The sequence below is a fragment of the Diplotaxodon limnothrissa genome, linkage group LG3, assembly GCF_057381915.1.
Source record: "Diplotaxodon limnothrissa isolate DT_005_m linkage group LG3, D_limnothrissa_male_GT1.1, whole genome shotgun sequence".
NCBI lineage: Eukaryota > Metazoa > Chordata > Actinopteri > Cichliformes > Cichlidae > Diplotaxodon > Diplotaxodon limnothrissa.
Genome location: NC_140598.1, coordinates 48,305,327 through 48,331,980, shown reverse-complemented (window position 1 = coordinate 48,331,980; position 26,654 = coordinate 48,305,327). Strand labels below are relative to the sequence as shown.

The 26,654-nt window shown below is 42.9% G+C and overlaps 1 protein-coding gene across 2 annotated transcripts; it reads right to left on the bottom strand.

Moving 5' to 3' along the window:
* Positions 1–5,298: 5,298 nt before the first annotated feature.
* On the bottom strand, positions 5,299–26,104 carry rin1b (Ras and Rab interactor 1b). Of its 2 annotated transcripts, none has more exons than XM_085350750.1 (11): positions 25,961–26,104; positions 25,446–25,560; positions 23,638–23,710; positions 23,188–23,279; positions 22,348–22,520; positions 21,862–22,146; positions 21,166–21,721; positions 13,023–13,331; positions 12,483–12,614; positions 10,597–10,766; positions 5,299–5,622 (listed from the first exon to the last, which is right to left on the bottom strand). In XM_085350750.1, exons 1-11 carry the CDS (start codon positions 26,102–26,104, stop codon positions 5,299–5,301), a joined length of 2,373 nt encoding a protein of 790 aa, XP_085206876.1. The 2 variants fall into 2 exon arrangements, with proteins under 2 accessions (XP_085206876.1, XP_085206877.1); XM_085350751.1 differs by having other exon boundaries at positions 21,862–22,143.
* Positions 26,105–26,654: the final 550 nt, after the last annotated feature.

The following is a 26,654-nucleotide window of genomic DNA, read 5'->3' as shown; positions in this document are numbered from 1 at the left end:
TCACCTGGATATTTAACCCCCCAGCAGGGTCACATTTTGGAGGAATCTGGGAGAGACAAATTCGCTCAGTTAGAAGAATTCTTAACCAGATCCTAAAGCAGCAACCTCTGGATGATGAATGCTTGCGGACATTGCTATGTGAAGTTGAAGCAATTGTCAACGGCAGGCCAATAACAAGAGCGTCTAATGACCCCAATGATTTAGACGCACTTACACCTAATCATCTACTTCTTCTTAAAGGGCAGCCAGTACTGCCACCTGGATTGTTTCAAAGAGAGGACTTGTATGCAAAAAAAGGTGGAGACAGGTGCAGTACCTGTCAGACATTTTTTGGAAGCGTTGGACTAAAGAGTATTTGCCGCTTCTACAAGAAAGACAGAAGTGGTTAGTGACTAGGAGAAATCTGAGACCAGGAGATGTTGTTCTCATAGTTGATGACAGTGCACCAAGAAGTTCCTGGTTAATGGGAAAGGTTGAGAGAACAGTTCCAGACTCACATGGACTTGTCAGAAGTGTGTTTGTCAAAACCAAAACTAGCGTTTTGGAGAGGCCTATCGACAAGTTATGTTTGTTGCTTGAAATGGAGGCAACAGTTTGAATCTCAGCCTCATGTGTAACAGATATATGTTCAACACATGTGACTTATGTTTCATATAATGTTTGGTTAAGCCAGTTAGATTATGAGTGTTGATATTAAATGACGCTCTATTGTGTTAATATGTAATTGTTATGCCTTAGCAGTAACAATTAGGGGCCGGAATGTTAGCGCCATTTATAGTTATTACATGTTTTATTTTGAAAAGCCTGAAAAGGATATGGTGCTTTTGTTGTGAAAGGTTTGTGAGAAATAAAGTAAGCGAATGGCGGAGCGACACGATGGTTTTACCGTCGTTGTTGCACAAACCGACGCGTAAAACAGCCTCTTGTCCATCCAGACTCTTATTTTAGATATAAGAGAAATAGAGAACTCCAAGAAGAAACAAAGATAGCCACTACACCAGTCACATGCCTCCCTGAAAGGAAGTCTTTGAAAAACCTTTAGAAAGTCTGGAGGACTATTGTTGAAGACCATTTTAAAAAATACAGAAAAAAACTTAACATTTTATCTTAACTGAGACCTAATTTATTCTTGTGCAATACTCACAAGGCTATTATAACACAAAAACATGAATATTTGGATAAAAATGACGTAAATGTAAAGCCGAAATTAAATGATTTTGTTAAACTCTATTACTAATTCATTTTGGGACTCCACATTATGCCAACCAAACAGTAACCTGTTTGCTACTGTTTCTTAGAAATATTTGTCAGTAAAGTTTACTCGCTAAACTTGATTTAATCAAAAATAGATTACAGTCAAAGATCTTCCTCAAACACAAAACTTGCCTAGTTTTTACTTTGGCTAGCTTGGCATCTAATCACAGGGATCCTCTTTTCTTTACTCTGTTTATATGGTTGGTGGTGTTAGCTTATTGTTATTATCAAAAGTTTAACTTTTATTATTGGCTCATATAAACTATTAGTTTAGGTCTTTTGTGCTTTTTTCCCTGCACTTTAATCTTAGTTTTGGTTGATGTATATTATTATTATTATTAGTGGCAGCCTCCCGAGGGTTCCTGGTTGTTCCTCCCTTTGTGTTTCCTTACTCCTGACTTGTTCAGTGTGTATGCGGGTCTGTGTAGGTCTCTGGGGTTATTTTTATCTGTTTAACTGTGAATGTTAGTATAGCTTCCAGTCTGCCCTCCCCAAAGCCCCGACTGTGACTGATTGTGTGTTACTCTCACCTGCATCTCGTTCCTCACCTGTTTGTCACTTCTCAGTGTATTTATAGTTTGGCCTTTGTTATAACACCTGTGTTTCCGCCCTTTGGTGCTGCTCATTTTGCCTCGGTCCCAGTTTGATTCCTGATTTGTTGCTCCTCCCGTTCTGAGAGATTCTTCTTATTATCTGTAAAAATAAATGTTCAATGGACTGGCAAATACAGGCTGAACATTTGAATGTTCTGAGTGGAAAAAAAACCCTGTAAAGAATTTATCTGTGGGTTTGTTTGTTTGTTTGTTTGTTTGTTTTTAATAAATGTCAAACAGAATTGTTTTTTATTGTACATATTCCTTGCTGTAAGCAATGAAAAATGATGCAAAATGTGACCTGTTACTTCTCTCATATATATAATATTGGGTACATACACTGTCTTAACTGGGTACACCAGTTCAGCTGCTCATTGCTGCAAGTAACTAATCAGCCAATCAAATAGCAGCAAGCTAATGCATTCAGCTATATAGACATGATGAAGACAACCTGCAAAACTTCAAACTGAGCATCAGAATGAGGAAGAAATGTGACTTAAGTGGCTTTGAATGTGTCATGGTTGTTGGTCTGAGTATTTCAGAAACTGGTGATTTATTAGGATTTTCCCACAAAAACATCTCTGTGGTTTAAAGAGTACAGTCTGAAAAAAAAAGGAAAATATCCGGTGCGCAGCAGATCTCTGCGTAAAAATGTCTTGTTCAGGCCTGAAGTCAGAGAGGAATAGGCCAGATTGCTTAGTAAGTAAGTAAGTAAGTAAGGTATGCAGAAGCGCATCTCTGAATCCACAACACACTGGCCTTGGAAGCAGATGTGCTACATCAGCAGAAGGCCACACCGGGTGCCACTCCTGTCTGCTAAGAACACAAAACTGAGGCTACAATTCAAACTGGACAACAGATGATGAGAAATGTGTTACCTAGTCTGATGTGTATCAAGCTCTGCTCTGACTTTTGGAAAGGAGGGTCAGAATTTGGAACAAACGTGGATTCATTAATGTTTCAGGCTCGAGGTGCATTAATGTGGGGGAACATTTTGTTGGCACACTTTGGGCTCCTTAGTACAAACTAAGCATCATTTAAACCCCACAGCCTGATGTTGACCATGTCCATCCCTTTATGGCCACAGTGCAGCATCTCCTTATTGCTGCTACACACCATGTCCCAAAGCTCAGATGAAACCGGTTTCTTGAACATGACAATGGGTCCACTGAACTCAAATGACCTCCACAGCCACGAGATCTCAGGCCGACAGAGCACTTTTGGGATGTGGATGAAGAGGAGATTCTCATCATGGATGAGCACCAACTGTGTGATGCTGTCATGTCAACATGGACCGACATTCCCGAGGAATCTGTGCCATGAAGTATTAAAGCAGCTCTGAAGGAAAACAGGGCTCCAACCTGGTACTAGTGACCAATGAGTGCAGATGTTAGTGCCTTTCATTTAAAAAATATAATTTAATCTTTTTTTCCATGAGACCTTTTAAATAACATGATAATAAATCCAAAAGCAGGACTTGGCTTAATGGGTTAATTAATGGATTAATACATGAATTACTAAATAGTCAATGATAAGTCTCAACACTCAAAGTCAGTAAGAAATTAATGTGAAGGTGTGAAATGACAGTGTTAGTATTTGCTGCCATCTGGTGGTTAAATCTGCACCCGTCAACACTCCCAACCCCACTCCAGCACTTCACTCACCGTAACCACACGGCGAACGGATATTGCAATTTTTTTTATTGCGATACTGAGTTACCTGACAAAATACAGTCATGTGTTTTTACACTGAAAAGAAATAGTGAGCTCTCACAATGAACACATGCTTCACGCACACATACACGCACACGTACACGCACACATACGCGCACGCCACATTCGCAGAACCTTCGCGTTAAAATGAAAAAAGCATGCAATAATGTTCAAAACACATCTCAAAACTGAACCTCCTCCCCTCCCCCGACTCGGCTGATCCAAAAACTCCAGAAATGTTGGAATGTCCACATGTTTAGGTTCGATATCTACCCAACAAATTCAACTATTCAAAGTTTTAAATACACACAATAATGATCATCGATAACGACACTGAGTCGAACAGTGAGTCGATAGTGATGACTTGCAGCAGGAAGTCACCAAGAGGCTGGCGACGTGCACATTTACATTCTACCAGTCGCCGCGAGGCTCCCGGTTTTATTGGTCAGACTGTCCTCTCAGTCCGCTTATAACAAAAAGAAAGAAAAACAGGCTCGGCCAACAGTAGAACTCAAAAGCGGTGAATCGAAACATGAAACGGATGCAGTTCTGAAAAGGAATAAACACTGAGAGAGATTTTAAATACATTCGCGAGTCATTCAGTAAAATCTGTTGTCCTGGTGTGTGGATGTGATGCGCTTCCGTCTTTTTTCTTCCCTCACTTGGTTTAAAAACAGAGAGAGATGATGCCTTTCTATCACTTCCCTCCTACTTGCCCATTACTCCACCTGCCAAAACCATTAAATAGAATACGCAAGCTGGGAGAAGAGCTTCTTCTTCTTCTTTGCTTTCCTTTTTTTTTCTCTTCAGGAAGTAAAAATAAAATAGTCTTTGTGGGGGAGCCTAAAAATAAACAGCTGATTTAAAGCTTCCCTCATGATTTCTTTCAAAGCAAACAGCTGTTGTGTCACAAGATGGCCTTTCTTTTATCTTCTTTTTTCGTCCCTTTGGTATTGAGGTTTGGTCGTGGCTATCACACATCTCCCCTTTTTTGTCACTGGGGTGGGGGGAAGGGAGGGAGGGGGGCACAGAAAGCCTCGTACCCCCACCTTTTAACAGCATAGTTCCATCCAGCAATCAATCTGCAGACATTTACACATAAAAGGAGCAAAACCCCCCCAAAAAAGTAATAAAATATCCAATTTTCACCCAGAACTATACAGTGGAAGGGTTACATCACCGCGGTGGACTATTTGCCTTCTTGCGGCGCGCGCTCGCAGGAAGTGATTAGTTTCCAGGCAACAGTAGTCTCACAGAATTTGTCTTTGGATTCGAGCCTCTTCACATGTTTTTTTTTGTTTTGTTTTTAATGATGTAATCGCTTCGTGGTATAACTCTGGGTTCATGTTTCAAATAACAACCAAAATCCATTTATTACACATTTTCCATTGTCACAAGCAGCACACTCCTTTACACTAGCAGCCACACTGAGTGGTACATGGTACAACTTTTTGGCAACACTCCCCTACGTTGGTCCTGCTCTGTTCTGCACGTCGGTCCATTTAGGGAAGAGTTTACCATTTGTTTGTTTGTTTGTTTGTTTTAAAGCTCTGCTCCTGGTCTGGAGAAGGGCTGCAGTTTGTCACGAAAAAGTCCCGACCCACGACGAGACACAACACACCGTCGGAGAGAGAAAAGAGACAGAACAAGAGAGAGAAAGCAAGAGCCACCATCCATCTCCTCCTCCTCCTTCCTTTCCTTCCTTCCTTCCTTCCTCCTTCCTCCTCTATGCCTCCCACTCACTCCTCACACACCGACTCGCTCAGGTCCACGGCGCCACCCCTGGTGAGCCGCCGCATCTTGCTGAAGTCGTGGTCGGTCCTCAGGTAGGAGAGCGAGGGGCCTCCCTCGCTGTGGCTGGCCAGGTCCTGGGGCTGGGCCTGGGGTGGCAGGGCCCTCATCTCGCCGCCGCTGCGCCAGTACAGGGTGTATTGCTGCGGGTCGGACACTCCGAAGGTGGCGGCACACAGCTGCGCCAGGGCCTGGCTCGTCTCCCCGGCTCTCCACTGCAACGTCCGCACGGCGCTCCGCTCCCCGTCCTGGAACAGTATCCGAACGCACCTCTGGAGGCAGCGAGGGAGGGAGGAAGAGAGAAAGAGAGGGAGAGAGAGAAAAGGAGTGAATATATATACTGTATTTATGCAAAACACAGGTCAAGAGGCTTATGGAGTGAGGGCAAACGAGGGGGAGGAGAGAGATGGAGTCAGAGGAGGAGTGAGGACTGTATAAGCACGGGCTGATACGCTGCCACAATAAATGAGCCAAAAAAAACCAAAAATCAGAAAAAGGACGTTCATGAAAGAAAAATGCCTCTTAAACAAAGCTCCTGCTTCCCACACACAGCCGGCAGGTCCGAGAGCTTCACGCGAAAGCCATCTTCATGAAACTGCTCTGTTTTCCCCTGCTCTGCTTCATGTTACAGCTTCACTGACAAACTCCCGGCATAAATCCACTCGAGCGAGTCCACTTCCAAACTCAAATATCATCCATTAAACTCGCTCTGCTCTGGTGCTCTGCTGAAGTCCCCCCCCCTCTCCTCCACCACTGCCACCACTCAGCAGACACAAACTTTTTTCACATTTTCCACAGAGCAAAAAGCGAGCAAACCCAAAACTAACAGGTCTATCGCAACAATCGCTGCTCTTCAGGCACTTGAGCCATTACATAATGTCAGATTCGACCACCTACAGACGCCCTCACAACTGTTTGTAAAGCACACACACACACACACTGTGAAAACATGCTGGACATAATCCTTTTTACCAAACATCCAACCTTGAGAAACCAGGGAGAATCCTCTTCCCTGTCGCTCACGGAAACACACAAACAGACAAACCATCCAGCCTGCCTCCCTCAACACACACACACACACCACAGACGAATAAGTGGCTTTTAAAAGAAGCAGAAAAAAAGAAAGAAAAAGCAGTCAGTAGCAAATATAATCAACAGGTCAGCCATTATCAGAACTTACAGAGTCACTGAGCTCCTCGCTGTCCGTGTGCATATTGTGTTTGCCTGCTTCGATGGGTAGATGCAGCTCAATAAATTTCATGTTATCTGACCGCCCACTTCTTCATAGCACTTGGCTCACTGATCCCCGCCTGTGTCAGTGGAAAATCTGGCTGCCGGGTGAGTTAGATCGGCTATTTGAAGCCAGGAGAGGAACCACGTGACGAGACAGAAACGTTGTGGATGACAATGCCTGTTTTCCATGGCATCTGGTGGACCGTTACACAAACGTGGGGCCAGCAGGATGATAATAGGAGAGTGTAGGTAAAAAGTCAGCGTGCGTGTGTGTTAGTGTGTGTGTGAGCGCGCATTAGTGCACGACCGGTCGTAAGCCAGCGGCCCCAGATCAGAAGATTACCTCTAAAAATGTCTAAAAACTAATCCCCCCAAATGAATTTGAAACGTGTTTGCACTCAGAAAACCAAAACAGGGAAATCCAGGTGTGCTCTTTCACCTCTGATTTAAAAACCGGCTTTCCAAAAACTCCAGCTCTGTCCCCGACTTCATCAAGAAGCTTCAGCGGTGATGCCCGAAATCAACTTTGAGTCAAATGTGGATCACTGCTCCTTTTTTTTCTACCCCACCTGCCAGAGTCACAGATAGAGGACAGTGTGATGTTGCTCAACACTGTGTTGCCATCAGTGTAATTAATGTGCTGTAATATCTGACCTCTTTGGATGGATTAGCACCTCTTTTTCGATGTCGCTTGCTTCTTTCGTGCAATTTTTATGTGCCAAAGCGCACTGTGACAGTTCTAAGCAGATGCTGGCCGCTCCAAGCTGCAAAGACCACACGTTTGATACGAGAGAGACTTTGATTGTTCTGCCAGAAGAAAAGAGATTTTAACTGGTGCCATCAAGCGATGATTTGCTTTGTTATTCTCTGACAGTCAAAGACGAAGCCAGGGTAGCCTGCTTCTGAGTGCAGCTTTGTGTTTAATCCATAAACGTGCAGAAAATGGTTAAAGCTATACTGCTGTCCAACACCAGCACTAGTCAAAGCAGCATGCAGAAGCTTTGCAGCTGCATGGAAACACTTGTCTTGGCCCTTGTATGAGATAAGCTAGAGTAGATCCAGAAAGTATTCACATTTACTAAACAAGCTATTTCTAGTAACTCTGTAATTATGCTGAAACTGCCAAACTGATAAATCAAACACACAGTTTCTTGGTGAAGGGGTGAAATCAAAACCCCAAAGTAGACTCCTCTGCAAATAGAACAAAACCTGCAGATTGAGAACATCTGAGTAAAAGATGTTCTGGTCTGATAGGCGGCATGGTGGAGTGGTGATTAGCACTGTTGCCTCACTGGGTTCGACCCCACCTGTGTGGCGTTTGCATGTTCTCTCCGGGTACTCTGGCTTCCTCCCACAGTCCAAAGAGATGCAGTTAGTGGGGTTAACGTAAGTGATGATTCTAAGTTGCCCATAGGTGTGAATGTGAATAGCTGTCTGTCTCTCTGTGTTAGCCCTGCAGTCCGAGCATCCTGAACTGGAACCTTGATGGATAGATATTCTGTTCTGATGAGCCTTATAACCCCAAAAAACATTTAGAGAAAAAGATTGGGACAGGAGATAGTTGTCCTCCGATGTCTTCTTAAACCTGGAAATAGCAGCAAGACTGAGCGTGCAGGATGCAGGACATAAAATGTCCACATCCTTGCTGCGAATTAGACTTTTCCGTTCCTCTTCACCATCTACACTGCAGACTTCTCCCACAATTCCACCCAGTGCTTCCTGCAGAAGTTCTCTGATGACTCTGCAATAGTCGGCCTCATCACTGATGGGGACGACAAGGAGTACAGAGGTCTGACCCAAGACTTTGTGGACTGGTGCCAGCTGAACTACCTCCAGATCAACGCCAATAAAACCAAGGAACTGGTGGTAGACTTCCGCAGGCACAAGCATTCTCCACTGCAACCACTGAACATCCAAGGTATGGACATTGAGGCTGTGGACAGCTACAGGTACCTTGGTGTTCATCTGAACAATAGACTGGACTGGACTCATAACTCAGACGCCCTCTACAGGAAAGGGCAGAGCAGGCTGTACCTGCTGCGGAGACTCAGGTCGTTTGGAGTGGAGGGCCCACTCCTGAAGACCTTCTATGACTCTGTTGTGGCTTCTGCTATCTTTTATGGCGTGGTCTGCTGGGGCGGCAGCATCTCTGCTGGGGACAGGAAGAGACTGAACAGGGTGATCCGAAGGGCCAGCTCTGTTCTAGGATGCCCTCTGGACCCAGTGGAGGTGGTGAGTGACAGGAGAACGGCGGCTAAGCTGTCATCCCTGTTGGACAACATCTCCCACCCCATGCAGCAGACTGTGACAGCACTGAGCAGCTCCTTCAGTGGGAGACTGCGGCACCCACGGTGTGGGACGGAGAGATTTCGCAGGTCTTTCCTCCCCACTGCTGTCAGACTCCACAACAAAGACTTTAACTGATCAAGCACACACATCCATACATATGCAATAATACTAAGTGCAATAATCCTTTCTGTCATCGTTGTATTTTTACTCAGTTGTATATAGTATTTGTATTTGTATTCTATTTTTATCTTATTGTATATTTATTTTATTTTATTCTACTGTATATAGTATTTTATTTTATTCTATTCTGTACAGTTGTGTACTGTATTTATTCTTATTGTATTCTAATTTTTGCCTCATAACTTTTGCACTGTCCACTTCCTGCTGTGACAAAACAAATTTCCCACGTGTGGGACTAATAAAGGTTATCTTATCTTATCTTACTTCAAGCAGCTCCTACAATTACTTCCTCTTTCTTACAATCTAAGACGTGCTGGTGAGCGCGCAGGGGATAGACTGTTTAATACCCAAGTCTGATGCTTTGCTTCTTACACTGGGCAGCTGTAGCTCAGGTGTTACAGCAGGTCCAATCAGAAGGTCAATGGGTTAATCTCTGACTGCTCCAGGCCACATGTCTAAGTATCCTTGGTTAAGATACCAAACCCCGTGCTGACACCCCTAAAACCCCCTTGAATCCATCCGTTGGAGTGTCAGCGTGTGTGAAATGGTGGATGTCCAGGAAACGCCAGGCACTGCTTGGAAATAGCATCAATCTGAGGGAAAGGCAGACTGATCAGAGCAGAGAGACGGAGATAAACCACCTGACAAACAGGCGACGGTTCACCTTTTTAGCATGACAGTGACTTGAAGCTAATAACCAAACAGCCACTCTGGAGTGGCCTCAAAGCAGCTCTCTGCCTGTCGCTAAGTGACCCCATCAAATCCCAGACTTAAACGCCACAAAACATCAGTCGAGAGGTCTGAATAGACGCCTTGCATCCCATCAGGCTGAGAAAATCTGCCAAGAAGTATAGAATAAAATAAAAGCTTACTTTGGCTGCTCCCTAATTCCCAACAGGGTGCCACAGCAGGGTAGCTCTGCGTGTTTAATTTGGCACATTTTCTTTATGCCAGATGCCCCTACTGATTCAACCTCAAAGGGATTTGCATCTCCTCCTGGGATCAAACCAGAGATCTTCTGCTTGTTGGGCAAACGTGCAAACCACTACATTATGGAGCCAGTCCAAGAAAAATGGAATAAAAGCCACACTTTTACAGGCTTGACCAGAGTTATCCAAGAAAGCTCAAAACTGTAAGGAGATTTCTGCAAAGCTACTGATTAGCATTAGTTTCTTTATCCATATTATCAGTTTAATCCAATTCCCTGCGTTTGTAATAACCTTCATGTAGAAAAACAGATTAAAGAAAGAAAAAAATAAGACATCCGCCTCACATGTGTTTGTTTTTCTTTTGATCGTCATTCATCCACCTGTAAGATTTAGTTTCGTGTCTTTAAACCGTTTCTGCCGTTAAGTCGTCCACACGGGCCAAAATATCCCATTAGAGTTGTCTCACTGCATAATAAGCAGCTGTCCACACATAAATCACCATTTCACACAAGAGAGGTTTGTGTGAAGGCTGTATACTACATTACTCCACAACAAACCCACATGTAATGCTACTAGGGCTTGTGCACTGCTACAATCGAAGCAGGCGGCGCCTACTTGGCTCTGCTGATTCTCTTTCTGTCTCTGGGCCTCTCGGCTCCGTCTGCAGCTCCACTCTTTCAGCGCTTCTTGGACCTCTGGCGTCAGGCAGCCCGAGAACGGCTGCTCCTTGTCCAGGCTCTGGATCAGACGCAGGCTGGCGTACACGCTGGTCAGGTAGTAGCCACCTGTAGGCGAAAAAGGTGTAGGAGGGAAAAAGAGTGTAAAAACAGGACTAAATCTTGCATCACATAGTACTTCCTCCTACTCTGTCCTTAAAAAGATTGTCTTAAACTTCACTGCCATGTTCTGCTTTCAAGAGATTTTTCTTTTTTTGTTATTTACTTCCTAAATTCACTTCCTACACTCTTCCTGTGTAAGTCAGAGGTACGAATTAATAATAGAGGATAATAATATAATAATAATGTAGTAATAGCTACCAAAATACAAATAAGACAGAGTAGATTATGAACAGTCAGTGCAATTTTAAGACAAAAAGCGAGTAAAATGTGAATCATCAAACGCAGATTTGTGGTAATATCTGAAAATGTGTATTTTTGAAACCAGGAAAAAAAAATTAACTAGCTGTCATAAACCTTCATAATATCTGTTCTTTTTATTTTGCTGTTACCTGTGTTCCTTCTCTCTGTCTTTTGTTAGTTTTTCATCTTTAACTTCCTGTTTTAGATTGAAAGGTTAGCTTTTTGTGTGTGTCTCTTCTGGTTTTAATTCCTGTTTGTCTTCCTTTGCCGTTTTCACACTTGTGTCCTCTCTCCTGCATCCCTGACGATTTTTGATTATCAAATACATCCAAGTATCTACAAAAGTTTTGCATCAGTGTTTTATTTCTACTAATCGAATTTATTCATTAAAGTCACTTTTCTTTATATGGGAATAGGTATGTAGTATTAGTAGAAGTCCAACAGCACAGTGTTCGTTAGAGTAATTTGCATTGCCACCATATAAACATAAAAACACATAAGAAAAGCTTCACACAACAAAAAAACACCAAATCACTTGTGAATGACCTTTTTAAAAACAGTTTAAGGTTGCACTTAAAAATATTCCAGTCTGGATACAATTTGATTTCTTCTTCCTCTTTCAGCTGCTTCCTTTACGAGATGCTGCGGCGGGTCATCTGCCTCCATCTCACCCTATCCTCCTCCGTCACACCAACACTCCTCATTCACTACACCCATGAATCTCCTCTGTGCTCTTCCTCTTCTCCTCCTGCCTGGCAGCTCCACCTTCAACATCCTTTGTCAAATATATCCACTCTTCCTCCTCTGCACATGTCCAAACCCTCTGACCCTTGTTTCTCTAACTTTCTCTCCAAACTGCTCAACCTGCGCCGTCGCTCTGATCTACTCATTTCATCTCCAGCTCGGTCTCCTGTCTTTTTTGTCAGTACCACCGTCTCCAAAACATACATCACAGCAGATCTCACTCCCATTTTGTAAACCTTCACTCATGCTGCCATCCTTCTGTCATAAATCACCCCTGAGACTTGTCTCCATCCCCGCCACCCTACCTACACTCTCTTTTTTATCTCTCTCGTGCATTGTTTATTGCTTTGGATGGTTGACCCCCAAACTCAGAGGAATCAAAAGCACCTGAGAAGTAATTTGGTCCTATTTGGCCTTTGGCCCATAAATTACTTTTGATTGTTATATCATCAAATGTTTATGTTGTCTGGCTATTACAGACGGTGATTAAAAATAACCTAACTCAGTTATGCACTGTGCTGTCCCAAAACAAAGACAGCAAATGTAACAAAACTATTGTGATAGCTGCTCCTGCGCTGCACAGTAACAGAGGTTTAATGATGGCTGTTGTACCAAAGATATCCTGGGACAACCTGATACAGTGTTGCGGTGCGACCGATGCCACAGTTTAGGACCTACCCTCTCCTCCGAGCCATGAGGGCTCCAGCAGCTCCATCATGTACTCCACCTCTATGAGGATGTGAGGCTTGTTACACTCCACGATCACATAAGACAACGACGGCAGGAAGTCGTCCCAGCTAACTTCCTGTCCTGCATATATATTAAGAGAAGGAAAGGAAAAGAAGAGGCTGTCATCGTTCTTTCTGACAGCTTGAAATGAACATTGTACCAAATAAACAAGTGTACAAAAGCAAGCAGGTTGTGCTGCTGCCCACACAGATACAGTTTGAAATGTGAAGGTTTTGACAGTGAAGAATGGCTCTGCAGAGACGCCTGACCTTCATTTTTTTCGTCTTTCTTTTTTTTTTTTTTTACAGCCAGGATCACAAGCAGCAGCGACAAAGCCCTTTATCTGTAAACGCCACAGAAAGTGAAAAGTCTCCAGTCTCAAACCTGATCTTTAACTAAAAACATCACAAATCCACATAAAACTCCAGCTGAAGTGACTCCATCTCTGGCTACCTGTGTTTCTGTCTGTGCAGCATCCAGCAGTCTCACCGTGTAAGGACCCCATGGCCTTGTGCACACACTTGCACACTTGGAGCAGCAGCAGCACCTTGTCGATGGGCGAGTGCGTCCGCTGCATCAGGACCAGTTTCTGCTTCACCCTCTCCACCTCTCGGCTGTCTGGAACGCCCGTCCGAACACCGAGCCTTTCCATGGTGGCGTCCCCTTTCAGCCGGAGCAGGTTCTGGGTGAGACGCTGGGTGGAGCCGTCCTGATTGTGCAAAGCGACCAGGGCTTTCTCGAGGTGGGACCTCAGAGGCCTGAGCACACAGGAGAACATGGAGCGCTCCAACGCCAGGTCTGCGAAAAAGGGGAGGGGCTTGTTATTCGGGAAAACCAGCATTTATTCTGACAAACTGATGCACAAGGAAGGAAGAGAACTAATTTTTGTGTTTTGTGCAACTGGGAAATACTGACACAGAAAGGTCTGCAGCAACACTTTTCATAATGCATGAAATTCCTTTTAAATTAAGAAAAAGCAGAAGAAAAGCTTTTTTTCCAGTTTTTATTCTGTCCTGCATTTTGAGAAGCACCCATGGAAATTAAAACAAAGGTACGTCTCTAGAAGAGGATCTTGGGGCCGCACCTTCTTCCAAATGACGTAATCACCTTTTTGGGTGAGGAACAGTGTTGTTCCACTGTGCATCACTGTAAATATAACTATAAATATAACAACAACCCCTCAAAATTCTTCAGGTAATTTTATATTTAACCCTAGAACACTATCGCTGGGTGATTTACACCCGAGAAAATACATTTACATGATTTCTCACTCCTGCAGCTGTTTGCGTGTCGAGGAGTCTGTGCCATCACCAGGGAAGTCTCAAATGTCCCAGGAATGGGTGGACCAAACACCAGCTTTCCAGAGTCATTATTTTGTTTTAGGAGTTTTATTTTTCATTTTGTTAGACATGGCACAGTTGAAAGTAAAAGAAGACCACTCTAATTTGTCATGTGTTGTCATATTTTGATATATTTGATTACTTTTCATTGGTTATATTATACCGGGTAAAAATCACCCGGCATTAGTGATCGTGTTACTATTTATAGCGATAGTGTTCTAGGGTTAAACAATAAAAATACAATTAAAAAATTGGCTCTCCCTCCTATATTGTGGTTTGGTCTTCTGCAGAGGCGTGTCTAGAAGGTGGGCATGGGTGGGCACCAGCCCACCCTCAAAATGTGATTCCCCCACCACCAAAGCAGCACCTTCAAACCAGAGGAATGTTAATCTTGTAGTTCCTGATACCACTGGATGAGAGCACAGATAGGACTAGTAGGAATGTAACTGAGTACATTTACTCAAGTACTTCACATAGATTTAATGTACTTGTACTACATTTAAATATTTCCATGTATTCTATACTTGGAATGCAATTATTCCACTTCATACGCCATTTGTTTTTAAAGCTTTCGTTACTTCTTATTTTGCAAATTAAAGAGATTCACACATCAGTAAATCAATAATTATAACCCCAAAACATCATTAGTACATTTACTTTAGGTACTTTACATATATTTGAACTATTAAGCTAGTTAAATGGGATTATAACTGTTACTTAGGTTAAATATCTAAATTCTTTTTTCCACTTTGCAAAACAACTATTCATCACAAGACTGTGTTTAAATTCTCATGCAGTTTCACTTTTCACACAATAAATCTGCAAAGGCAGGGCTGTATATGAGCTTTAAATGTTATAATTTATTCAATTTAATATTTCTAGATAAATGCCCAATGTCAGTTGTTTTCTATGGCACATTTAAAAGCCACAAGGTTAAAAGTAAATGTGCTTTGCACAACAAGCAAGATAAAACCACAGTTCAGTAAAATAAACGTTGCAAAAGTGAACTTAAAAGAAAGCATATTTGAGACACTGTTCTTTATGCTCACTAGTCAATAGAAGAACTTTTTTTACTTCACACCTGAGTCTTGTGCTTCAGTGCTGCCTCCCTGTACGGTATCAACACCCATGCTGCAGCGCAGTAACAATCCTGATGCTAATGGATTAATGAAATCAATTAAAATAATGACCTCATTAACCTTGCTGAAATTTTAACCAATTTTCAAGTGGTTCGGTTTAGTATTTGTTCCTGATTTCCCATGAGACCCCACGGCTGGCTCTGCATCCCAGCCCACTGCCACTCCATTTACAAAATCCTGGAAATGTCTAAGTGGGGGGCGGGGGACCATTAGGGACCGTAACATTTTATCTACATTTATTTTAACGATTACTGCTCTCAAATACTCAGCCATCATCCAGTGACCTGCGATAAAGTGCACATGAAGTAAAATTACCTTCAGAAAACAGACAAATATATGAAAATACATAAAAAAAATTCCAACAAATAACATTGGCTTGATTTTTTTTAATGATCTCGCCCACGACGTGTCAAGTCCCATTGTCTGGTTTCAAATTAATATTTAGATTATTTATTTAGAACCTTCATTTAGAGGAAAATAATAATTCAGATAGCAATGGATCTGACAAAGTACGCTTAATGGAGCGATCCACAGAAACACAAATTACAGCCTTAAAAGGTTTAACTACTAACACACATTACTTACAGAGCGTACTGTACTTGACTGTGTGCTTTCTGTTTTGCCTCACATCATATAAAATCAGATGTGCTTTGGATTCGGGAGATTATTGCTGAGCGAAATGTTGTTCAAACTCTTCTGCTGTAGTGCAGAGTGAGTGTTTGTAGAAACAGCTCCTATTTTGCATGGTCACATTAACCTGAAAGCGACCCTCCCTGCAGTTCACCTCCCGGCACAGTTTTTCCATTAACCCTTTTCTCAGAGCACAAACCTTTGCAGAGACACAGGAATCGTTTCAAGGTAACACAAATCAAAGTGATCAGCAGTCCTCCTCTGGCTGCAGACTGAGACTGGGATTTGTGCCTGCTATTCTTAGTCAAGACATAGTTACAGCAGCACATAACTGCTCCAAGAAAAAAATGTCTAGACTGTCATTTCGATCATCTCTCATCGCTTTGGGCGTGTTAAAGCCTGGGAAGACTGAAGGTGGTGAGATACCGTGTAAAAAAGATTAAAAAAACAAACAAACAAAAGGCGATCTACAACCTTCTGACAATTTATTGTGAACGCTTATTTCCATCATTGAAAGTTACAAATTATTAGCAGGTAGAGCTAAATCAAAATTTTTTAGTTATTATCTCAAAATTGAAACTTCAGTTTTAGTCGAATTTTTGAGTCTTTTTAGTGGCAGAAACAAGTTTCCACAATTTATGGCAAACATCCTGGCAGTTTTGATTGCATAGTATCATTATAATTAACCCTAGAACACTATCGCTATAAATAGTAACACGATCACTAATGCCGGGTGATTTTTACCCGGTATAATATAACCAATGAAAAGTAATCAAATATATCAAAATATGACAACACATGACAAATTAGAGTGGTCTTCTTTTACTTTCAACTGTGCCATGTCTAACAAAATGAAAAATAAAACTCCTAAAACAAAATAATGACTCTGGAAAGCTGGTCTTTGGTCCACCCATTCCTGGGACATTTGAGACTTCCCTGGTGATGGCACAGACTCCTCGACACGCAAACAGCTGCAGGAGTGAGAAATCATGTAAATGTATTTTCTCGGGTGTAAATCACCCAGCGATAGTGTTCTAGGGTTAATAATAATACCTTCTTCAAAATGATGTCCACCCACCCATCGCAGCTATAACAGTTTCAGCTCTTCTGGGAAGTCTTTCCACATGGTTTAGGAGTGTTTGTGGGAATTTTTAAACATTCTTCCAGAAGAACATTTGTGAGGTCAGACACTGATGTTGGACGAGAAGGCCTGGCTCTCAGTCTCCAATCTAATTCATCCCAAAGGTGTTTTTTGGGGCTGAGGTCAGGACTCTGTGCAAGTCAGTCAAGTTCTGTCAAAGCACACTCATTCATTCATGTCTTTATGGACCTTGTTTTGTGTACTGGCGCAAAGTCATGTTGGAACAGGAAGGGGACATCCCCAAACTGCTGCCAAGGTTGGGGACATTTAATTGTCCAAAATGTTGGACATGTTGATGTGCTGAAGCATTACGCGTTCCTGTGCGACTGAACCTTTGACTACTACTTCATGGCTCAGTTGCTGTCGTTCCCAATCGCTTCCACTTATAATACCACTAACAGCAGTGAGGAAATTTATTAACTGGACTGGTTGCACAGGCGACGTCCTATCACGGCTTGTAGAAGCAGTCTGCAGGTCTAGGTGTTCGATTTTAAACACCTGTGGTCATGGATTTAATTTGAACAATGATTTGGATGGGTGAATGAATACTTCTGGCAATACTGTGTATTCATTACATAAACTAGGGATCCCAGAAACTACAATAGTGGCTCTAACTAGCAGCAGGCATAAGCTATACTTTCTCATCTTTGTTAGTTTTTCTGGGAACTCCTTTGTATCTCCCAGCCAATTTTCCACCTCGCTTGCACAAACCTGGCTCCCTCCTCGCTCTAGTCTCGCCTGCTTACCCACAATTCTTAGAGAAGTGCTTCACAGATGTCACAGAACTGAAATAAGGGTAAACCTTAGCTTTCTGTTCAGCAGGTCCTCACTTACATTCCCCTAAAGATAAAACACGCTTTAAAACCTGCCTCCAATGAAGAAACGAGCATATTTCTGCAAATGTTAAACGACCCGTTTAAACCTCCCTGATCATGTAATCAGAAATGACATTTTCTCATCCTCTGAAAAGCTCAGGAGTGTGTTTATTTTTTTGTTTTGTTTTTCATTTTGTTTTGGGGTGACAACAGTGAACTCGTGTACATGTAACGGTTCACATGCGAGCCTTCCCTTACACGTGTAAAAAACACACACTCGGTGGTTCTCCTGCAGTCAGTGGGCAGTCCTGACTAAGTGGGTAACAATTCTCCAGTGCACACTGTTTTTCCACTCATCATCAATATCCTCCACTCCCTCCTCTCCATGCTTCATGTTTCCCTGCTGCATAATCCTTGAACATCTCCCCCATCTACCTCACTATAGCACTCCCCCTTGTGATCAATCATTCCCACCCTCTAGTCTCTGTTTATCCACCTCCCTCTCTGCTCCATCTCTCTCTCTCTCACACACACAGCTCTGGAGAGTAATAGATTACATGTAATGTGATTACAACCCAGGTACAGAAAAAAAGCTGACTTTTTCTTTTCTCTCTTTTTTCCCTTTTATTTTTTGAGTTGTTACTCACAGTTCAGTAACTGATTACATTTTCAAAGTAACCTGCCTATTTCGATCTCTCCCTCCCACCCTCCTCTGAATCGTGCTGCTCTTCAAGTGAGCGTGGGACTGTGATATCTTTTTATGATAAACGAGGGGGAGAAAAAAAAATGCAAATGCCTCCCACCGACGCAAAGCGAGATAAATCAAAATCGCAGCGCAGGAAGGAAGGAAGGAAAGGGAGGACGGAAGGCAACGGCCGACCGCTCTCCCCTGAAGCCTCTGAAGCCAGGCAACCATCCGTCATCACACATTTACACACAAGCACACGCACCTGCGAGCGCAGACGCTCGGCCACACACAAAGCAGTCCAAACACGACCAAACCTACGCAGAGGAGCGTGTCAAAAGATCTAACTAGAATGCTTCCAGAGTAACACCCTGCGATGTCTTTACAATAATGAGACGAGTCCCGCTTTGAATGCTATGGATGTGAGTGCAGACGCGTCGGGCCGGGCTTTCCTAATGCTATTTTCTAAATACCAGAGACAATATGAGCTCCACTGAATGAGACTCTACCCCCCCCAATCGCCCCCTACGCAAACTACTTTGTGTTGACAGTGCCTTTCACTGGAGCCCGAGCAGCCCACCATTTATCAGAAAAGGCTGTATGTTTCCACAGACCTGCATCCTCTGGCACAGTGTCTATTGAATCACTGTTTTCTAATAGTACAGTTTGTTGGTTTTTTTGCTTTGTTTTACACATTTCTATCTCTCCTCGGTCCCTCGGTGCACTCACCATCGCCTCCTTTTTTAAATGTGATAAACCAATCAAGCATTCATATGAGAAAGGGTGGTGAGGATATTGTGCTCAGACTGTGATCCAGCACAGTCAGCTAAATTTGATCGAATCCTTCCCTCGGCGAAGCAAACTTACTTTGAGCTCCTCTGTGGCTCAAACTGAAAGATACTGAATGTCGTACAATCATGTTTAACTGTTTAGTTTTGCTTTGAGGTGTGAAGCGCTTTTGAAGATACATGTTAAGGAAGTGAAAGGATTGAACAGTCCTGTCAGAGCGGGGCTGCCAGGGGGGAGGGGTGGGGAGGATCATCCACACCAATCAGATTATTGACAAAATGACCGCACTATAGAAGCAGAGGACCAGCAGTGCAGTACCAACTACAGCACTGAAAAGACTCACAGTTGAATGGATAACACTGATCATCTCACTAAAAGGAAATTTAGCCTTTATATGGATGTTTTGTGAGTTTTTGAGGCCCTCTTCTAATCAGGGTGTGTGGCTTTATCTCCACATGGGGGATCATCATGTATGAAATCACAGCCAATCAGTTCTCTGGAAAATAGCATCACCGTTCCTGGAAGATCCTTCAGACCTCTGTTTGTGGACAGTTGGAGGGTTTAAAGTTTTTTAATAGAGCGTGAAGTCTCTGTGTTTCAGTAACTGATACAGATTCTTAGACTCTTTCTTTTAAAACTGACTACAATTTTTCATCAATTTTATTGCTCTATAAGCATCAAGATATGATTCTGAAATGGGAAACGGATGTATACTTGTGGACTTTATATCAAATTCATGCCGCATTTTTTCTTTACTTGCTCAGAGAACATTAAACCCCTTTGGAGCAGCAGGTGATAAAGTTGTGATATTGAGAAGTCTGTTAACCCACGCAGACGGGCTCTCCTTCGTGTCTTTAAATAGATTAAACTTTGTGAATATTGTCACTCTTTACTTACTTTTAATCCTAAACTACCGTACAGAGTTTGTCCTCTATCTCTCTCACACACACACACACATGGCTGATTTGTCTGTAGCAGCTGTGTCACTTTCAGCCCATATTGTGTGTGTAACCTCTTCATATGTTTTTTTGTAATATTGTAGTTTTATCTTCCTTCGTAAAAATCCTCCACTCTGCTGCCTGCACTGTTATCCATGATTATGATCAGCAGGATGCTGCCAACACCAACCCGTTCCTGTGAACACACTTGTAGCTAGATTGATAAAGCCTGGTTTAACTCATTGAGCTGATAACGACCTTCGTGTGATTGCTTATCCTGATCACCAGTGTAAGAATAAGTGAATCCAGATAATAGAAAAAAATGGCACAGGTCTAGCAGACTAGGAATGGATGATCTGATATCGTCGTTTTGGTGTTGTTCCTGGAACAACATTTACTATTTTGTTCCAGGATCAACATTGCAAGTGACCAATCACATTGTTGTGACGTTATTCTTTGGCGCGCCAAGCCATTCGTGCATTTATGAAATTCCAATGTTGCAAGGACAATATCAATTCTGCTTACTGTTTATTAAAGGGTCAGGGTCAAGGTCCGTTGATCGGCGGACAGAGGCGGTTTCTCGCAGCTTAAGTACAGTTTTTTGTTTTACGGCAGTTTTTCCCGAAGTCGCAAAAGTATGATGTCACAACATTCTGATTGGTCACTTGCAATGTTGATCCTGGAACAACATTTACTATGTTGATCTGGGAACAACACCAACATGACGATATCAGATCGTGCGACTAGGAATACCCCACCATGGTAAGAGCAAGTCCAGCAGGACAATGCTCACGTCTTCAGCTCGAACTATGAGAACTGACTTCACCTCAAATTCTCTACAACAACATTCAATCTGTGCAATGAGCTCAAAACAATTCGGATCCACAGAGGCCACTCAAAGCAACCATCAGGACACCACAAAACACCCTCAGGAGGAAACTGAACTAAAAAATACTTCATGTTGAATTCCAGTTATTTTAATTTGTGTAACAAAGTAAAAACTAAATGTTCCTCAATGGAATAAGATTCTGCTAATAAACCTGCTCCAGCTCCAGCTTAGAGAAATTTCAAAAACACAGATCAAACTATGTTTTAAATGCACCGTGTTTCATATCAGAGTGTATTTGCATGTTAATTATGTTTGCATTTGCTTACCCTTCTCGTTCTCTGGCACCAGGGTTTCAATGGGAGGCTCCAGCTCTCCGCTGTCCAGCAGGCAACACTTTGCCTGGGACAGAAAGAGGCGCAGACCCTGCAGAAGCTGCACGGAGGTCACGCGTGATGAGGACGATGCCGAAGGCGAAGACGTCAGGGATTTGAGCACCTCTCTCTGCTCTAGGAGGAAGTCCTGAATGATACCCCCGAAGATTGAGCGCCTGTCTCTGGACAGCTCTTCCACCAGCCGGGTGAGCCGCTTGTCTGGTGCAAAGAAGCACACAAATGCCTCGCTCATGCGGTGCAGCCCGCCGCGACCTCGAGAGCGCAAGAGTGGCGGGCGATGGTAGGCGTGCATTTGGGTTTGGGACATGCTTTCAGGTTCCGTGTCTGAGTCATGGTCCTCATCCATACTGCTGAAGGAACTGCTGCTGTCGAGCTCAGCCAAAGATGGAGCCGGGCGGCGCTCCATGGCCAGAAGTGCCACCTCGATGCCTGGCTCCTCAGCTGGGCCAGACGGCTGGGGCTTCGGAGGCTCCTCCACCTTGGGAGATGTCTTGAAGAGAGGAGAAGTTATTGCATGATGTGAAAAGCGACATATTTACTATAAATCAAGACAGAAAGGAGGTGTGCTCACATATCCGTATCAGTATAAGCATGCTTTGACGTGCAAATAAAGATCCTGACTCTTATTACTTGTGGCACATAGACAGACATCAGGTCATCCTCCTCAGCAGATCCAGGTGAAACAGCAGGAGTTCTCCTCAGGACGCCTGCACCGGCGTGAACTCTCCTCTGTGGGTTGTCGTTGGTCTTGTTCAGCCTTTCTGACCCACCAGGTTGCTCAACTGAAAGGGGAGGTGAGTAGGAACCAACCCCCTCGAGGGACAGATTCATGGAGGACTCAGAGAGCCGGAGCCGCATGCTGCGCTTGAAGCGGTGCCGTTTATTGGAGGCACTGTGGTTTGTGAGCTGTTGCTGCTGTAAAAAGGGAGGAAATGGATTCAAGGGTAGATTGATGAACTGTTTATTTTTCTATAAGTGATTATCTATAAGAGTAAAGTGCAGGGTGTAGTTATTTATCAGTTGCAGGGACGCTTCGATTTAGAGCACTTGTAGAGGCCAGAAAAGCACCAACGGGTGTCCTTGAAAGGTCTCAGAGAAAGCTTCTAAGCAACTAACCTTGCAAACCTCCAGCTGCAGAAAGAGCGGGTTAATGAAGCACAGTTTGCCTTGTGTGCCCCTTGACAGCAGGGGACATCGGTCCTGGACCCCAGTCTGGGCCTGACTGGTGGATGCAACTGGCTCCATCGGTCCATTTTGGATGTCTGAAGCACTCGGTGAACTCCAGAAGTCTAATTGAAAAACCAGGAGAGGGGAGATAACTTAAATATTTGAGTAAGTCTTTATTGTACTTTATTTTACAAGTGTTTAAACAGCGTTCCCATTTTTTAATGTTTCACCTGCTTGAAAACTAAAACAATACACAGCACAACACACAACATTAACCTGTGTTTTTTTACTGCAAGCTGATCCAGAAGCAGACTGATTTTGGAGAAGCATGATGAGAAAGAGTCTGGTTATCACTTTTCGCAATGAAGTCACACCCCACTGCACTACAGAAGCATGCCGCGCATTTAAAAATAGACGCAAGCTGGCAGCCACCACTTTAGTCAGCTATTACTTTACTCTCTCATTCTCTCAAACTTTGGTTTTCTGTCAGCGATCTCGTCCTGAACACATCTTTAAAGTCCTTAAATCTCATTTAGGTTCAGTGTTAAAGGGGGAAAAAACCCTCAACAGCCCCACCCCCACCTCTGGTTAGTGAATTATGAGAGAGTAGGACAAATAGGAAATACCTTATGGTAGCAGCTCTGTTGGGCTGAAGTATTTAGGCAATTTAGACAATTAGACAGGCTGACCCAAAAATGCTGATCTACGTTAAGTAACACTTATTATTTGGAGCAAGCGAATGTACCTGCTGCTGCAGTTTATTTTTTAAAGAGGCCACCAGTGACCGACCTTGTCCCATGTGTGAGATGGCCTCCAGCTGCCTGTGTGTTGACGCTCTAACGATGGCATCAGGTAGCTGCAGAGGCAAAGGCAACACATCCCTGCAGATCAAAGAAAAAGAAAAGTTCAAGTTTGACGATATGTGAGATCAGAAAGTTAAAACTAGACACAGTCAATTTTACTACATGCAAGGAAGTCTGTGGACAGCTAAAAATTACGGGAATAAAACTGGTTTTAAAAACCAGTGGGCATCAAGATGCAGAAGAAGATTTAGGACCCAGCGTGCAAAGACTTTGCTCCCATTTAGGTGCAAAGGCATTAGGGGAGATCTGCCACTTCTCTTAAGAAGATTTGGGCATTCGGCCATCCATAGTGAAGTGAGGACTCTGCATAGGCCAGTGAGGTTGAATGTTAGCAAGAAGAATGATTGAGATTTATTATCAGTTATAATATTATTACCTGCTGATACAGTAGAAGGCCACCAGTCGACACAAGTCAGGGAAGCTGAGTGCTGAGCTCTCCAAGGCGAACGCTGGTTATACACAGACAGAGTTTGATTGACAGCTAATGGGAGCAGTGGGACACTTGTTCAGCTTTAACAGGAAATGTGCCAGTTGCAAAAAAAAATCTGGAGGACCCATCCTCTCCGGTCCACATCACTTCACCGAGAGAGTGTCTGAGCTGCACTGCGCCACAAACGCTGACTGGGTTGTCAACTCTCACACTTTTGACATGAGACACCTGTTTTCAGTCTGTCTCACACTCTCATGCTGTCAAAACAAATCTCGCTCCAATTAAGAGGAAGCCACGAAAAGAAGCCTTTATGAAAAGTAATCCATGTTAAACAGGCTTTCTCTCGACAGTCTGAACACCAACATCACAGAAAGCACCAGACTGCAGTTTAGTTCGTTTAGTTAGTGGATGCACACTTCGCCAAACTTCACCAACATCACAGATCGACTTTCGTGGATGTTGAGTTTTGCCTCGTTTACTCGACTCTACATTTTTCATCTATTACACATTGAAATTCCTACAAGAGAGCAGAAAATCACTGTGATGAGTTTGTAGCAGGTTTGACCTTCACCAGTAATACATGTAATCCATTTCTGACAAGCCTTTAACAGAAACTAAAGTTTACTTTGTTTTATTGATTTATTTGATTATTGGATTTATTTAATGAACTTTTCTCTGAGTTTATTGAATATCTGCTGCATTCAACAGCAGCATGATCCATTCGAGCATCTCAGAGAGCAGTGCAGCCATCCTCTGTAAAGCCATTTGTTTTGCTCTTTTTAACAGATTGATGTGTAAAGTAAAAAGTTTTCTCGTTTATTGCTTTTTGAAGTTTGAAGTTTTTGAAGTAGCAATGATTTGTATCATTGTACCACCTTTCTGCTCCATTACGGGTCCCTACTTCAATTTTTTTTTAGCTCCATCTCACCCTAACCCAATATTCTGTCACACCAACTTCAAACATGTCCTTCTTCACTACAGCCATGAACCTCCTCTGAGGTCTTCCTCTTTTCCTCCTGTCCAGCAGCTCTATATTCAACATTGTACACTATCCTTCTTCAGCACACATCCAAACCGTCTCGTGCTTGTCTATCTTAACATTTTCAACTCTGCTTCCTGTGCTTTTGTCAGTGCCACTGTCTCCAAACCATACATCTTGTTGTAAACCTTCCCTCTTACTCTTGCTGCTATCCTTCTGTCACAAATCACCAAGACACTCGTCTCCCTCCACCCCTCCCTTCACTCTCCTATTGCTTTTTCTGTTGCTTTGGGTATATTTAAACTCCTCCATCTTTACGTCCTCTGCTCCTTGCATGTTCACGTTTCCACCTGTCTCCCTCTGTATTCTCTCTTGTTTTTTAGTCTTTCATTCCCCTTCTTTCCAGTGCATACCTCCACCTGCCCCAGGCCCTCACAACAGATCATTATGTTTTATAAAAAGGCTAATTTTGAATATTACATGTGATATGATGAAATAATTATCAGTTAATTTCATTTGTGCACATCTAAAAAGACGTAAAAACAAGCCTGACATGGTCTTTTTTTAGAGGTACAAAGATGACAACTTAGTGGCTGTGTAGGTAATTTCTAAAAAATAAGAGTCCAACCCTGCTGTACTCCAACACAAGCCCTCTCCCCCACATCCCCTCGCCCCTGATCTCACTCAGCCTGACTTGGCAGCTGTGGATGTGTTGAGTGTTATGTGTATTGCTTCAACTGCAGTTGGCTGATAATTTAGCTTGTTTTATACTCACTGGAGTCCTCCTCACAGATGAAGCACTCCTTAACAGAGGAGGCACTTCTGTCCGCTGTCACCCTCAAACACAGCACCTTCCTCTGGGTAGAGCTGCATTTGCGCACTAGAAATGTCTGTAAGCACAAAAAAAAAATCACCGAAAATAAGAACAGAACATTTTTTTTAGTTTTCTCAGGTCTAGGAGCTGATGTCCACTTCATGATTAAGGTTAATTTTCATGGTTTTCAATCAAACACATTTCATTTTAATTAGTGGAGAATTGCAGTTGGCATGAATAGGTTGATTGGTGGTACTTAGATGATGATGTTAATTAGATGAGGACATTTAGACCACCCTCAGTAAATATGAAGCTAAAGCAGGGAGAGCCAGGAATCATATCCACGTAAGATTTTACAAAATCCTGCTTTTTTAGTTACATATGTAACCATCCAGTTCATTGGTATGCACAAAAGATTATTCATTATTGTTTTACCTGATTAAATAGTATGAGTAATATGATTGATAGTTCCTCACCCCGACAGGTTCTCTGAGCAGGATGTAGAGGGCAGCTTCTTGGTTGAGTGACAGCTGCAGCCACACAGGATGTGTGAGCAGCAAACGATCCAGGACGCTGAAGGCCCGCTGAGAGCCTCGCTGGGAACTGCCCACCTCCTGCATCTGCAAGACAGATGCAACCAGAGAAAAAAACAAATCAGACAAGCTGTTCCTGTCAAATATTTCAAATTTCAAACTTCAAATCATGATTTTTTTTTTAAGGACAGAAGTTTAAAGAAGCAGATTGTGATACAGCAGCACAGTACCAAGGAGGTTAGCACTGTTTCCACACAGCGGGGATGTCCTGGGATCAAATTCATCATGTGGCCAGATCCTTTCTGTGTGGAGGTAGTAGTTAGGGTGGTTAGGTTAATTAATTAACAAATTGTTCATAAATAATCTGTCTTTCACAGTCCAGTGACAGACTGGAAACCTGTCCAGTGTATACCTCTTCTAGACAGGCTAGACTCCAACCCCTGTGACCCTGATAAAGGTAGGAGGATGGATGTATGTGTTTACTCTCTGCCCCCGTAAAAAGTGATTAGGTTTCATATTTTAATTGCTGTTGTTAGCATTTTGTACCAAGGGAAAAGCTTTGAAATGTCTTTACTTTAGTTTTATTAAATAGTCATGAACCATTTTAGGCTCTATTAAGAAAAGTAAACACATGTTA